Here is a 15,576-nt window from a genome sequence, read left to right on the forward strand (position 1 = left end):
AAAAAAAAAAAAAAAAAAAGGTTAGTTCACCATGTCTTATAGCACAGGAAGTTATATTGTAAAATATTTTATATTTCTTATAATTTATATTTTCTACTGCAAGGGAAATAGAAGTGGTTTAAATGAGATCTATATACAGACAGACTACTTACACTATATATATATATTACATATACAAAAGTTGCATAATGTATTGCAAAAGCTCCTTTTATAACATTAAAAAGCCTACCTAATAGTTTATTCATTTTCTCTCTCTCTCAACACACACAGACACACACACACACAGTATTCTAAGATTTTATGTGGAATCATCCAAAACTGAAGAACAGTAAACATTTTAACTCAGGTACTATTATTTTTGTTTCTAATAAAGGCTTTTAAAATATTTTGGAACAGTTTTAATTTACAGAAAATTTATGCAGAGTTCCTATATATGATATGCTGTACCCATTTTTACCTACTAATACCTTACGTTAGTATGATACATTTGTTAGAATTAATGAGCCAATATTGGTATATTATTATTAATTAACATCCAGGGTTTATTTACATGCCCTTAGTTTTTATTTAACATACTTTTTCTGTTCTGGGATCCCATCCAGGCTACCCCATTACATTTAGGGGTCATTTTTCCTTAGATTTCTCTTGACTTTACTTGTTTTTGATGACCTTGACAGTCTTGAGGGATACTACTCGAGTATTTTGTAGGAAGGCTCTCTATTGGAATATGACATTTTTCTTATGATTATGTTTTTCTCATGGGTTTTGTGGAGGAAGACCACTGAGACTTTCATCACATTATCTTAAGGGCAGATACTGTCAGCTGTTTATTTCTATTCAAAAGTAATTTAATTCTCCATTATGAAAAAATTAGAAAATACAGACTAAAAAAGAAGAAAATTTGATTTTCTAATCAAAATTTCTAATCACCAATAATCTCACCTACATCCCATGAAGAAACTGCTATAATATTTCAGTATAAAATTTGCACATCATCTGTTTTGTTTGTTTCTAAAAGATAAAATAGTCCCAGCTACTCGGGAGGCTGAGGCAGGAGAATGGTGTAAACCCGGGAGGCGGAGCTTGCAGTGAACTGAGATACGGCCACTGCACTCCAGCTTGGGCGTCAGAGTGAGACTCCGTCTCCAAAAAAAAAAAAAAAAAATTGATAATATTTCTTTATAATGTCATTTTACTAGTATATTCTGAAATCTTTGAATGTCAGTGAATATTTTTATATCTTTTAGTGAATATATAGATGAATGAATCAGTTTAGTTACTAAAACACTGTTTAAAAGTTTTATTATAAATAATGCAGTATCATTGTTATAAGCATCTTTGTAGTCAAGTCTTTATTCACATCTTTATTTCCTAAAGAAGTAGAATAATTTTCTTGCTAAAGGGTGTGCACTTATTTGAGTTTTTTGATGCATATTACTAAACAGCCCTAAAGTTTACATTATTACCCATGTCCTGAGGCTGTCCCTATTTTTTGGTAACTTAGCCAGTAATGACAGTTATCACTTTTCCTTTTTATAATTTTTATATAGTTAGATTTGTCACTGTTTTCATTTATATTTTCTTGATATTTAAAAATAAAGTATTTCTCTAATACTTTCTATAGTTTTATTCTTCTTTTTAAATCTTTCAAATTGTGAAATACACACATAAAGAACATGGAACATAAATATACAGTTTAATCAATTATTTGAAAGTGAATATTCGTGGGACCACCACCCGGGTCAAGAAGTAAAATTGCCACGAACTGCCCGTATTCTTTCCTATTGTAACCTTGAGGCTAACTACCGTCTTTTCTATTAGGGCAATCATTTTCTGTTTTTTTCCCTTAACTTGTTCATGCCCAGTTATTCACACCTAAGCACTACAGATTTTTAGATTTGCCTTCATATAAAGGAAACTCATACATTAGGTGTGTGGGTTTTCTTTCTTTCTTTTTTTTTTTTTTTTTTTTTACTGTTTTATTGAGATATTATTTTAAATACCATAAAAGCCACCCACTGAAAGAATACAACTCAGTGGTTTTCAGTATATTCACAGAACTGTGCAGTCATCACCACACCTAATTTTAGAGCATTTCAACATCCCCCCAAAGAAACTCCATGCCTATTACCAGTCATTCCCATTACCTGCCTCCACAGCTCCAGACAACTAATCTACTTCCTGTCTCTCTGGATTTGGCTGCTCTGTGCATTTCATATAAACAGAATCGTATAATATTATCTTCTATGAATTTTCTTTACTATTTCTTCTCAAGCATGTCCGCTGCTTGACAGTCTGTTTCCTTTTATGAAAATATCCTTATATTTGTTTATTATACAATTCCTGACCAATTGTTCTTCTATTTCAGCACATTAAAGCTACATTGGTCCACTCTCTCTGGAGTCAGTGGTTTCTGTGAAGAAATTCATTGTTATTTGAATTCTCGTTTCGTCAGTAATATATAGTTTTTTCGCTTGTTGCTTTAAGAATTTTTTTCTTCATATTTAGTTTTTGGTACTTTGATTATGATATGTTTAGGTGTATTCTTCTTTTAGTTTATCTCATTTTGGGTTCTCTGAGCTTCTTGAATATGTAAATTTATTACATCTTTTACCAAATTTGTGAAAATATCAGCCATTAATTTCCTTAAATACCTTTTCTGTCCCTGTGTCTTTGTTCTCTCCTTTTGGGTCTCCTGTTACATGTATGTTAGATTTTTTTGGTATTATACTACAGTTTCTTGAGGCTCTGTTCATTTTCTTCTATAGTTTTTCCTTTTTATTTTGGATAATTGCTACTGGACTATTTTCATGTTCTCTCCTTTTTTTCTTGTCATGTATACTCTATTGAGCCTATCTAGTGAAAGTTTTGTGTTTTTTTTTAACTTTTGTTTACTTAATAACATTTCTATTTTGTTCTTGTATCACTTTTCTTTCTCTGTTAAGAATTCCTATTTTTTCATTCACTTCAGGTATCTTTTTCTTTACTTCATAAAGCAGAGATGTAATAGCTACTTTAAACTTTTAAAACTCTTTTAGTGATAGTTTCAGCATTTGGATCATTTGCTGATTGTCTTTTAAGAAGTGGCCACATTTTTCTGGTTAGTTGCATGTCAAGTAATTTTAGATTGTATACTAGACAATGTGAATTTGTATGGGTATTTTAAATCTCAGTTCGGTTCTCCAAGCCTTTGCCACATTGCTTTGAATCCAACCTGTGTATGCATCCCTCGGGGGTTAGTCATTGTGAGACTTGAATGTGTGGTTTAAATTTCAGTTAAGTTTTTAAAATCTTTGATATGCTGGTTTGAGAGTTGTTCTGTACATGCATAGTTCAGGGCTTAGACTGAGGCTTGTACAAATTTATACACAGAATTCAGGATTCCTTTCTCTGGTCCTCTTCTCTTTGGGAGTCTTCCTACACTCTCTTATCACTGGGTTTCAGCAATCTGCTGTGATGTATACTGGTTTTCTTTGTGTTTCTTCTGCTTGAGATTCACCAAACTTCTGGGTTTTGTGGGGTTTTCGTTTTCATCAAATTAGGAAAAATTTGGCCATTACTTTTCAAATATGTTTTCCATCCCGCTCCTCTTCTGGGACTTCAGTTACACATGTTGGAAAATGTAATATGTTCTGTGTATTTCTGTTTTAGTCTTTTTTCTCTTTGTTTTTAATTTTATAGTATTATTGCTATATCTATATGTTCACTGATCTTTTCTTCTGCAGTTTTAAATATGCTATTAATCCCATCCAGTATATTTTACATTTCAGATATTACAATTTTTTCTATAAGTTTAATTTGGGTCTTTCTATATCTTCGTTTCCTCCACAAGTTCATATCTTCCTTAACCTTCTAGAACATATGAAATATATTAATTCTATTGTCTGTGTCATTGACGGGTTAGTTTCTATTGATTGGTTTTTCTCCTGGTATAGTTCATATTTTTTTCCTACTTCTTTGTATGCCTGATAAATTTTGATTGAATGCTAGACATTTTGAATTTTGTTTTGGATGCCAGATATTACTATATTTTTTAAAATACTGTTGTGCTTTTTCTGTGGCACACAAGTTACTTGGAATCAGTTTGATCCTTTCGAGGCTTTCTTTATAGACTTTAATAGATCAGGTTTAGAAAAGGCTTTAATCTAGGGCTAATTTAGCCCCACTACTAAGGTATTATTTGATACCCTTTAAATTAGTAAGTCTTTGCATTATGGCTCATTGAAACACAACATATTCCCAGCCTTATTCATTTCCTGTGTTTTTTTTCCCTACCCACACATATACACACATATCTCCAGAGCTCTTTTTCTGTGCAGCTGCTTTTTCCCCAGTATTTCTCCCCTTCATATTCTAGCCACTCTGCCCTCCCCAAACTCTGAATTCTTTCTCTGAAACTCAGTGAGATTACAGGGCTCTGTTTGGGTTTCATCTCCCTGCGCTATGGCCTGGACACTCTCCAGGCAGAAAGCTCGGGTAATCTTAGAGCTCACCTTGTTTGTTTTCCTTTTCTCAGGAATCACTGGCCTCTGCTGCCTGTTGTCTAGTGATTGAAAACTATTATTTTATTTGCTTTATTTGGTTTGCTAGTTTTTTAAGGAGGATGATAAAGTTAGTCTTGTTAATTCATTACGGCAAGGAAGCAGATAATCTTCCAATCTTTAAATTTATTGAGACTAAAATTGGGTTTAAATTAGCATGATTTTATTTTTGTGTTTTTCAGATATTCACCCAGACTTGTGTTTTAGTGAGTTGAAAAAAATAACAGAAATTGTTGGTTAGGATGGCTAGTGTTTAGTATTCTTTTCTTCCTTAATATTTATGTTGTTTCTGTTAGAGTCATAAAGGGCATGTATATACAGTGTGCAATTTTCCAATAACACAAATGTAAATTATGTCAAAGTTCACATTTCTAAGCTACTTACAGTGAGCAGCAGGACTAATCTTGAGAAGGCTCTTCCTGTGAATAAACGTATTTCTGTATATAGAGACATGGCAAAGGTGATAATCCTTGTGTATGACAACATTTAAAATTGTTTTGAAATACTAGTATGTATTTGTGTAGGTGACAAAACATGTTCACCACTGTGGTCAGTGCTTTTGAGGAATAACCATATCTGATTTATTACTTGATTTAATCTTAAAAATCACAATTTCTCCGTTAGCACTGTACAACAAGAAGACCCAAATGAAGAGCTCTCAAAAGATGAGTTCATTCTGAAGTTAAAGGCAGAAGTACAGCGTTTGCTGGGTAGCAACTCAATGAAGCGTCGTCTGGTGTCTCAGTTACAAAATGACCTCAAAGACTGTCATAAGAAAATTGAAGATCTCCACCAAGTGAAGAAGGATGAAAAAAGCATTGAGGTTGAGGTCTGTAAAGCCAATCGAGTTAAAAAAACTTTTTTTTTTGAGATAGGGCCTCACTCTCCCAGACTGGAGGGCAGTGGTGGAAACATGGCTCCCTGTAGCTTCAACCTCCCAGGCTAAAGCGATGCTCCCACCTCAGCCTCCTGAGTAGCTGGGACCACAGGCACATGCCACTGTGTCTGGCTAATTTTTATATTTTTTGTAGAGACAGGTCCCCACAATGTTGCCCAGACTGATCTCAAACTCCTGGGCTCAAGCAATCCTCTCACCTCAACCTCTCAAGGTTTTGGATTACAGGTATGAACCACCACATCCAGCCCTTTTACACTTTTTGAAATTAATAAACCTTTGGCTTTCAGGGGTTTATTTGACATTTTTCTAAGTAAAGTTTAAAGAAGGAAATACCATTTTTAAAGGGATGCTGAGAGTCCCCGACTTATGATGTTTGACTTACAATTTTTAGACTTTACAGTGGTGGAAAAGTTATATGCATTCAGTAGAACCATGCTTTGAGTACCTGTAAAACAATTCTGTTTTTCACTTTCAGTACAGTGTTCAGTAAATTTCATGAGATATTCAACAGTTTATTATAAAAGAAGCTTTGTGTTAGATGACTTCGCCCAACTGTAGGCTATTGTAAGTGTTCTGAGGGCATTTAAGGTAGGACAGACTAAGCTATGATTTTAATAGCTTAGATGCATTAAATGCATTTTTGACTTAATGATATTTTCAACTTACAATGGGCTTATTAGGCGATAAACCCATTGTAAGTTGAAAAGCATCTGTATGTTTTTTCTGGTTACTCTTAGCACATAGTAAATGAGATACCAATTAGGTAAAATTCCTTTACCATAAATACAAGGAAGTATTCTCTGTATCAAGGAATCTGCATTTCTTTAAGATTGGCTTTTACCAACAGTGCTCTAAAATCTAGTTAAAATAAATCCTCCATAGAAATCCTTTAGTATTTTCTATGAGGTTTTCCTGGCCCATGTTCTTATAACAAAAGTCATTCTATATGAAGACATTAATTATATAGTGATGGTGGTACAGATATTACATAGTGGTAGTGGTACAGATGGGAAAGGCACAACATCTGGTTATGTCAGTCATTGAAATCCACCACTGTATTCTTCAGTTAGGAAAATGAAGCTGGAGCACTTTGTGACACTTTTGAGTTTACAGAGCCAATTTCAGACAAATTGAAACTAAACACATGACTAATAAGTAAGTCAAAGATATTTCTGCAAGATCATGCTATCACAGAGATCTTCAGGGCTGCTCTCCTTTATAGATCCTTTTTTTACCCTTCCATATTTCACAAATCATCAGCCATCTATACTCCCGATAGAAAATAATATATAAAACCCCTAATAACTAAGAGAAGGAAAAGAAGAGGGAAAAGGAATGTGGGTTGTGTACTCCTTTTCCTCCTGGGTGGAGATAATTGTTTACTTCCTTCTTTAGTACTGTTTTATCTCCTGTTCTTTTAAACTAGGAGTTGTGTTCATTAAAACAGTTCTGCTAAAGTATGTATAATGTTCTGTGCTAATTGTGGAATTTTAATTGTGGCTAATTTATGTTTTGGAAATAACAGTGTTTTTGCTATCAAAATCTTTTCCAGCCTGATTCCTTCTTCTGAGTAACTGTATTTGATGACTAAAACATAGGTTTTAATATTAACAACAAATGAGAAAGTCTCCCCGCCGCCTTGCCCCCTGCACATTTAACATCTCTAAATCAAGCTGTTTTCATTGTTGCCCTACATTTCTTTAAAAGGATGGGGATGAAAGCTTGTTTCTCAATTTGTATTAAGACGTTAGAGTTTATTAGTTTAAGCATTTTGGTGGGAGTGCTCTAAGATTTAGGATACTAGAAACCTGATTTTGAGTCTGAACCTTAGCTCAGGTATCTTGGTGCTTTCTTTGTTCTGTATTAAAGTTGCTAATGGCATTTGCTATACAGATACACTTTATCATGTGTAGCAGTTGATAGTGGTCATGCATTGTGCTGTTTTTTAGCCTTTCCATTTCCCACTGTAGTCTGGTTGATCAATAGATCGAAGGAATAACTCTCTCATCTTTGAGTATTCTTTTTGTGCAGCTACTCTATTGCCATAGTGAATTCTTGGTAGTCTCCATCTAAACTCTGATTTTTCTCAGAGTTACTTCAGCCCTTGGCTCAAGTGATCTGCCCACCTCCACCTCCCAAAGTGCTCCGATTACAGGGATGAGCCACTATGTTGTGGCAAAGAGCTCAGAGTCCAGGGACACAACAAGTGAAATGGAGTAGATATATTTTAAAATCTTTGTAACCCCATCAATGCATAAAAGAAAGGTAAGGAAAACACTCACTAAGAGGAAAATATGCAAAATTATATAAACAGATAAATCTGGGAAGATGGAAAAACAAATGAACAGTGAAGGTATATAAGAGGTTCCACTTTGGTGATGACACAAGAAATACAAATGAAAGCAATTGTTAGATATTCTTTTCCCATCAAAGATAATTATTTAAAGATAATCACTGCCACTGGAGGCAAAGAGAGATGGGCAGACCCATGTCTACCTGACAGTATATGTTTGTGTGGCATTTCTGGAAAGAAATTTGCCAAAGTCTATCATAAGTCTTAAAAATTGTATTTATTGAATAAAATGTATGTCCATGAGTGAATGACGACATAAATGAACACATACAGAGATAGGATAAATGCTTGATCTTAGTAGGAGAACATATGATGAGAAACAGGATATTTGCATTCTCTCAAAGTATCCCATAAGATACTTATCATTTATTATAAAACAAAAAATAATAAGTTTACAATGGAGACGATAGATCCCACCTTCAATTGATTATTACCAGTGGTGAGACATAGTGATATGTGTCTCCTGCAAAGAGCACATACCAGTTCTTGACATGCTTGCCAAAGATGCATCACCTGATCTTAGTAAACCTAAAAACTCCAAATTGAGGAACATCCTACAAAATAATGGGTTAGTATTCTTAGAAAACGTCATGGATTTGAAAGACTGAAGAGCTGTCCTAGATTGGAGGACACTAATTAAACTTGACAACTGAATGCCACTCAGAATCATGGATTTGATCCTGGACCAGAAAGCAGATATTTGGGGCAAATTGGAAACATTTGTATAAGGTCTGTGGCTTACCTGATAGTTAATTTACTAGTTTTGATCATTGTGCTGTAGTTATATTGGGGGAAGATGAGTAAAAGCTATATGGAGATTATTTGTACTGTTTGCAATTTTTTTAAAGTATGGAATTATTTCAAAGTGAAACTTAGAATTTTTTAAAACTTGAAAACTTTTGACTTTTAACATTCAGACTAAAACAGATACTTCAGAAAACCAAAGAATCAATTGTGGCTTGAGTCTTCTACTTCTGATATTGTCAGAGATGATATTCTGCTGCTTAAAATGAAATTCAAGTTTTACAACAACAAAATCAGGTGATTAAAATATTTTTTATATTTTATAAGAATTTTATTTCCTCATTAAATACAGAAGATGTAATAGAGTTTTTGCAAATAGGGAGGCAATGTGAGTTAGTAGACAAGTGTATTAGTAGGTGATTCTGAGTTCCAGTTATTTCCCTTTACTAGTGAACTATTGGTTAGTAGTTTCATTGGAAGGTAAGTTGGTGTAGTTCCAGTTCTCTTTCTCTATGGTAGCATGGCTGACAGAGGTATTCTTTCCACCTTAGCCAGCTCTTGACCCAGAAGTAAAACTTTGCTTTTTTAGATGGTTGCTGAAGATTATTGAGCTCTGAGACTTATTTTAAGGCATTAGCTAGCCAATACTTCTCTGGTTAAATATTTTCATTTTATGTATTTCAAAGTAAATACAAAATTTAAACATTTAGTCCTGTCAGAAAGCTACCTGTCTAATAAATGAATCTATGTTCTTATCAAAGATTGAAGAGACTTTTCTTTTGCAGAATTGTAAAATAATGTCAAATATTGTTATAGGGGAGAGAGAAAGCACAGAAAATATTTTAAAATGAGATAAAACTAATCAGTGAAAATGATGTTTATTTTCTCTAAGTACTAAGTATATTCTTTTGTGTCTAGGAACTTAAAGAAACTGAAGAAAAACTGAGAAATGCAAATCAAGACTTATGTAATCAAATGAGACAAATGGTACAAGATTTTGACCATGATAAGCGAGAAGCTGTGGATAGGTAAGGTCTATATAGATGCCTGACGACTGTCTCCTGGGTACCTTTCCTCTCTAACTCCCTGCCCTTCCCTGTGACAAAAAGATTCAAAATGATTGAGTGAATTCTACCCTGTTGAGATCTTGGATTGGCAGAGATGAGTCCCTGGCTTCTCAAATTAGAATTTGGAACACATTTTCCATAGAAACAGTGTTATGTAGTGGGTTGGGTTCTATAGTATCATTGAAACCGTAGTTCACTGAAATATTATAGCTTAATTTTTTTTTAAAGACTCGTCTGGGAAACTATTCTTTATAAAGAAAAAAGTCTGTGAGAGGGAATATGTCTTCCAAATACCAAATCATAAACTTGGAAACAGACTTCTGGAACATAACTTACTTGTGAGTTGGGGACTGCTAGTATTTATGTTTAATATAAATTTTGGAACCACACCCTCAATTACTGTCATTAATTTTTTATAAACAGAATTCCTCAACGTAGATTACTCTCTTTATTTGAAGGACTGGGGCATTCTCACATCCAAGTTTCTAATTGTTCTCTAGAAACATTTGAAGAAAGAAAATTTTGAAGATTCTCATAAGATTGTTGGTTATTAATTAATAATTACCACTTTCGGTTGGGGAAAAGTAATCTGACCTCAATTATAATTTGCATTAGAGGAAGGGGTGAGGAGGAAAGAGGGAAGCCAATTCATTTTGGTGTTTGTAGTGAGACTGGGCATTGCATTTGATTCCGCTCTGTTTCCAGGTGTGAGAGGACTTATCAGCAGCACCATGAAGCCATGAAAACTCAAATACGTGAAAGCCTATTAGCAAAGCATGCTTTGGAGAAGCAGCAGCTCTTTGAGGCTTATGAGAGAACCCATTTGCAACTGAGGTGAGAATAAAGAGTTGAGCTGCCTTTTAAGCTGTAGAGACTACCTTCCCCTATTCCATAATTTAGAAGAAAATTGTTTGTTACGCAGCTCCTGTATTTTTTTGTGGTGAAATCATTTAGTTGCTGGTTTTGTGTATCTAAGGTCTGAGTTGGATAAGGTGAATAAGGAGATGACTGCTGTGCAGGAATGTTACCTAGAAGTGTGCAGAGAGAAGGATAATCTAGAATTGACTCTCAGGCAGACCACTGAAAAGGAGCAACAGACTCAGGAGAAGGTACAGTACAAGTTTATGTTGTACCGACATCCTTTCACTTTTCAAGCCTCAGTATCATCATTTAAACGAATGCATTTGTTCTAGAGAAGTGAATGGCGAAGGTATTCATAGGTTCTCTTTACTTTTGGCTGTATCACACTCATATAGCTCACAAATAAAGTGCAGTAAATACTGAAATGATTATTAAAACCTTAGTGTACAATGGCATATAGATAGGAGAAAGTGATTTTTTTTTTCTTGCAGATTTATTCTAAAGGGAAAAAAAAAAAAAAAAAAAGATCAGTGTCACTTTAAATCTGAAAATCACAGATCCTCGTTTTCAGTGTTGACTGCTCCGGAAACCCTATGTAGTCCTGTGAGCGCTGCACAGAGCATTCCTTCAGAGCCCTTTTTCTTGGATCCATTTCTTTCTCACTACCTCATTGTCATTTTATTCTTCTGGGGAGAAGAGTAGGAATTTGAATGTTGGTCTCATGATAGGGAGAGTGATGATACGGAGGATATGGACAGCAAGGTCAGCATCTTCGTATGACCTCCTTCAGGGAAGCTGGAGGGGCTAGAGTAGATTCTCCAACTCTGCCTGATTCTTCTGAGTCACCCTTGGTGAGTGTCCAGGAGTAAAATCACATGTAAACAGTCACACCTCCTCTTTTCTTCCCTGTCCTGGCCCAGAGCCTTAACAGGCCTGACTGTCCTTCACACTTTGGACCAGCGACAAACCACAGTTTGAAAGCTATCTGCCTGAAGATTAGAAAATATTTTTAAATGCTTAAATAAATGTTCTATACAGAGCTTTTTGCATGAGTTATGTTAAAACAAGCTATTACTACCACACACTTAAAAACAATAGTAAAGAGCAGGTGAGAAATTCAGTTCATTCAATATCTTGATTATTGTTGAATAGATTAATATGGTGGAAAACGTGCCATGTATACATATCATCTTGTGGAAAAAGAACTTCTGAAGGGAGCTGTTTTAGGTAGAGATGGCAGTATAAAAGTGAGAAAGGATCTTATATTACCTTGAAATTGAGGACTTAGCTTTCAGTAATGTTTTAAAAATTAAAATAGGGAAATCACTAGTGTGATTCTTTTATATGTACAAAAATTGGCAAGAACATAAGAAGAATTTTCTCAAAGAAGTCATTTCAGGAATATTTTCTGATACGTTTAATAGAATCAATTTGACTATAAAATTTGATCTCATATTATGGGTCAGTTACAATTAATATCTGCTACTGACTGATATTTTGGCTCATGAGTGTTTGTACCCAAGTCCAAGAATAAAAGTTAAACTGCTATTTGGTCCTTCAAAAAAACCAAACTTAGAGGTTAAATGTTGCACATGTATCCCAAAACTTAAAGTATAATTAAAAAAAACTTTAAATTGTTATACAGTAAAATTGACTTCGTCCCACCACTGGGTGTATAGTTCTATAAACCTTTAGCACGTTTATAGGTTTATCAGGATACAGAACAGTTTTATCACCCTAAAACGCTCCCTTTTGCTGTCCTTTTGTGGTTACACTACTCCCCCAAGCCCACCCCTCACTTAAAGGGCCAGTGTACTTAAAACATTAGAAGTTTAATTTCTTCCCTCTCTGAAAATTCGTTAGGTTTTTACTATAGAATTATATAAGCCCTTAGTAGTATAAGCCAGTCAGAACTAAATATCTTTATATTTAGGATACTATCTAATCTTCTCACATTCTTCAGAGGTAGGCAAAAATACACTTTTTTTTTTTTCTTTTTTCTTTTTTTAAAGGAAATGTTTCACATACACGATGGGAGAATCTTATTAAACTCTAGAACAAGAGAGGACACTTTTGGGGTAGCTCTTCTTTGCAGGACATAAGGCATTTTACTGCAGCTTAGCTTTAGGTAGAGGACTTAACCTGGATACAGAATATATGAGTCAGGTAACAATAAGAGTTAAAGGGTGTTTTTTTATGTTTCACGCACTGTTTTCCGAAACACTTGCTGAGTCAGGTTGCAGGTTAAATAGGAGCTCAATTCCAAGTTTTAAAGCTTTTATTAGCACACAGAACTTTCCTCACATATTAGCCTGGCTCATTGAGAGAAAGGGGGAAAAAGTCATGTACACAGAATCCTTCAATTTGGGGAGTAATCAGTGAAGCCTATGAATTTGCAGACAAGGCAAAGATGGTCAACCTTCCCATTCATGATGCCATTTCTATACACATTAAGGCTTATTTATACAATTGTAATATGAGTTAGGTAGGTGCATTTTAGAAGTTAGAGGGATTTTTTTGCTATCCAAGCCATGCACAACAAGTTCATATGTTTTAACTTGGAGACTGTTCGTGTTGTAGAGAGATATTTATTTGAATTTTGTTTAAAGAGACAGCTATTGGAGGAAAGAGAAGAATATGTAAGCAAACTGCAGGTGGAACTTGAAAAAAAGTACCAAGATACACTTATGATGGAAAAGAGCAAGTGGCAGAAAGATCAAGAAACTGATATTAAACAGCAAGTTGGAAATGAAGTGATCTTAGCCAAAGCACATTGGGATAAGGAACAGAAAGAGGTGTGGATTAAAATTTCTTTCTGGTCACCACATTTTTAAAATGTAGTACTAACTTCAGAAGACAATTCTTCCTGAACAGATACATAAGTTTTATTTGCCAGGCACTTACATAGTCACCCATTTTACCTTTCAGAATTGAGCTATTAGCAGTTACCACACCAGTTTTATTTTTAGGAATTTAGCCACCTCTTGACTTTTCGACGCAACTCAGGATATAACAAGTGTTATGGGCACTTCTTTGATTCCTCAAAATGAAACCATGATCTGATTTCATATTGTGGAATGATTATAACTCTAGACTAATATTTATAACAAACAAATAAATAAGCCATATCATGGATTAGAAACAAAGAAGTAATGGGCAGTCTCAGAAGCACGTAATTTGTTACCTCTATTACTTAAATAGCAAATGAGATTAGGAAATGCTAATAGTTCCCTAGAAAGTTAGGGAACAAAGTATGATCCTAAAAGCTTATTTAGAAATGAAAACAAAAAAAAATTCTCAAGCTTATTTAAACTAGATTTTTTTTGTCGTTGTTTTTTGAGGCGGAGCCTTGCTCTGTCTCCAGGCTAGAGTGCAGTGGTGTGATCTAGGCTCACTGCAACCTCCGCCTCCCGGGTTCAAGTGATTCTCCTGCCTCAGCATCCTAAGTAGCTGGGATTACAGGCAAGCGCCACCACGCCTAGCTAATTTTTATATTTTTAGTAGAGATGGGGTTTCACCATGTTGGCCAGGCTGGTCTTGAACTCCTGACCTCAGGTGATCCGCCCGCCACTCCCTCCCAAAATCTCCCAAAATGCTGGGATTACAGGCATGAGCCACTGCGCCTGGCCTCAACTAGATTCTTCTGTCTACAAAATGGCTATTAATTGCTGGTAGCCAGGAAAACAGTTGGAGATACCCAGGTGGTGAACAGAAAAAGGGAAAACCAAATTGTGCTGTTTCATAGTTTAAGACTGTTTTTAGCTCCACTTTGCTGTACTGTTAAAGTGGAAAAATCATTAAGATGTTCTTCCAATAATACTGCCTCTCTTTTGAATGTAGTCTACTTAGTAAAATTTAACATTATAACAAACAAGATTCTAACGTGTTCAAGTGAGTAAAACTATTTTTTAGATTGTTCAGGTTTTGGTTCGTTAATTAGATTTACTCAGTCCTTTGTGGAGAGCATGGTGTTGATGGCAAAACACATTAACTGTAATTTTTTTTTTTTTTAAATCTTGCTGTCTTTGTAGTGGCAATATGAAAGATTCCAGAAGGTTGCATATTGAGAGCAAGATCTCCTGACTTTACACAACATACTTAAATCTTTCATGTGATTTTTGTCATATAGTTAAGTTCAAAGAGTAACTTTCAAGTTTTACTTGAGAGTGTATTTTAATTGACTAAATTTCTAAACCTTTTGTAATTACTATAACAATATCTAGATGATTTTCAAACACAGCTGTGGTTGCTTTTCTGGCTAGCCTTTAATTCTAGTTTTACTTATTTGAAAATTTTCTTCTCCTATGATTTTCTTCTGAAAACAGATCAAAGAAAACTCATTCAACAGCTTGAAAAGGAATGGCAGTCTAAGCTGGATCAAACTATAAAGGCAATGAAAAAGAAGACCTCAGATCGTGGCAGCCAAACTGACCAAGTAACCACCAGTGATGTTATTTCCGAGAAAGAGATGGCAATCATGATAGAAGAGCAGAAGTGCATAATCCAGCAACACTTAGAACAAGAGAAGGACATAGCCATCAAGGGGGCTATGAAGAAACTCGAAATTGAATTGGAACTCAAGCATTGTGAAAATATCACCAAACAGGTAAAAGGCAGGTTTAGTCTAGTAAATTTTTTGGAACTTCCTGTCACTTAATGAAAGCACATAAAATGCTATCATTGAACTTGTTCATAACTTTATTTTTATTTTTTATTTATTTATTTTTTTGAACGGAGTCTCGCTCTGTCCGCCCAGGAGCTGGAGTGCAGTGCCGATCTCAAGCTCACTGCAAGCTCCGCCCCCCGGTCCTACCGCCATCCCTGCCTCAGCCTCCCGAGTATGGGGACACAGGCGCCCGCCACCTCGCCGCTAGCTTTTTTGTATTTGTTTAGTAGAGACGGGTTTCACCGTGTAAGCCAGGGGATGGTCTCCGATCTCTGCCTCGTGATCCGCCCGTCCGGCCTCCCAAAGTGCTGGGATTACAAGGCTTTGAGCCACCGGCCCCAGGCCGAACTTTGTTCATAACTTTATACTTTTAAGACTGTGCATTTCTAGGATAGAAAACCTGTCATGTTCCTAAATTTTTCTTCATACTATTTCTGTTATAAAGC

General features: G+C 35.1%; 1 protein-coding gene across 1 annotated transcript in view; it reads left to right on the forward strand.

Moving 5' to 3' along the window:
• CEP152 (centrosomal protein 152) overlaps window positions 1-15,576 on the forward strand; it is a 74,584-nt gene that overhangs the window by 34,905 nt on the left and 24,103 nt on the right. Inside the window, 9 exon segments of the mRNA XM_017872775.1 lie at window positions 5,166-5,370; window positions 8,710-8,725; window positions 8,728-8,796; window positions 8,799-8,833; window positions 9,455-9,564; window positions 10,309-10,437; window positions 10,580-10,712; window positions 14,599-14,606; window positions 14,797-15,070. Of these exon segments, the coding sequence (XP_017728264.1) occupies window positions 5,166-5,370; window positions 8,710-8,725; window positions 8,728-8,796; window positions 8,799-8,833; window positions 9,455-9,564; window positions 10,309-10,437; window positions 10,580-10,712; window positions 14,599-14,606; window positions 14,797-15,070 (979 nt within the window).

Source organism: Rhinopithecus bieti, unplaced genomic scaffold (assembly GCF_001698545.2).
Source record: "Rhinopithecus bieti isolate Rb0 unplaced genomic scaffold, ASM169854v2 scaffold_6945, whole genome shotgun sequence".
NCBI lineage: Eukaryota > Metazoa > Chordata > Mammalia > Primates > Cercopithecidae > Rhinopithecus > Rhinopithecus bieti.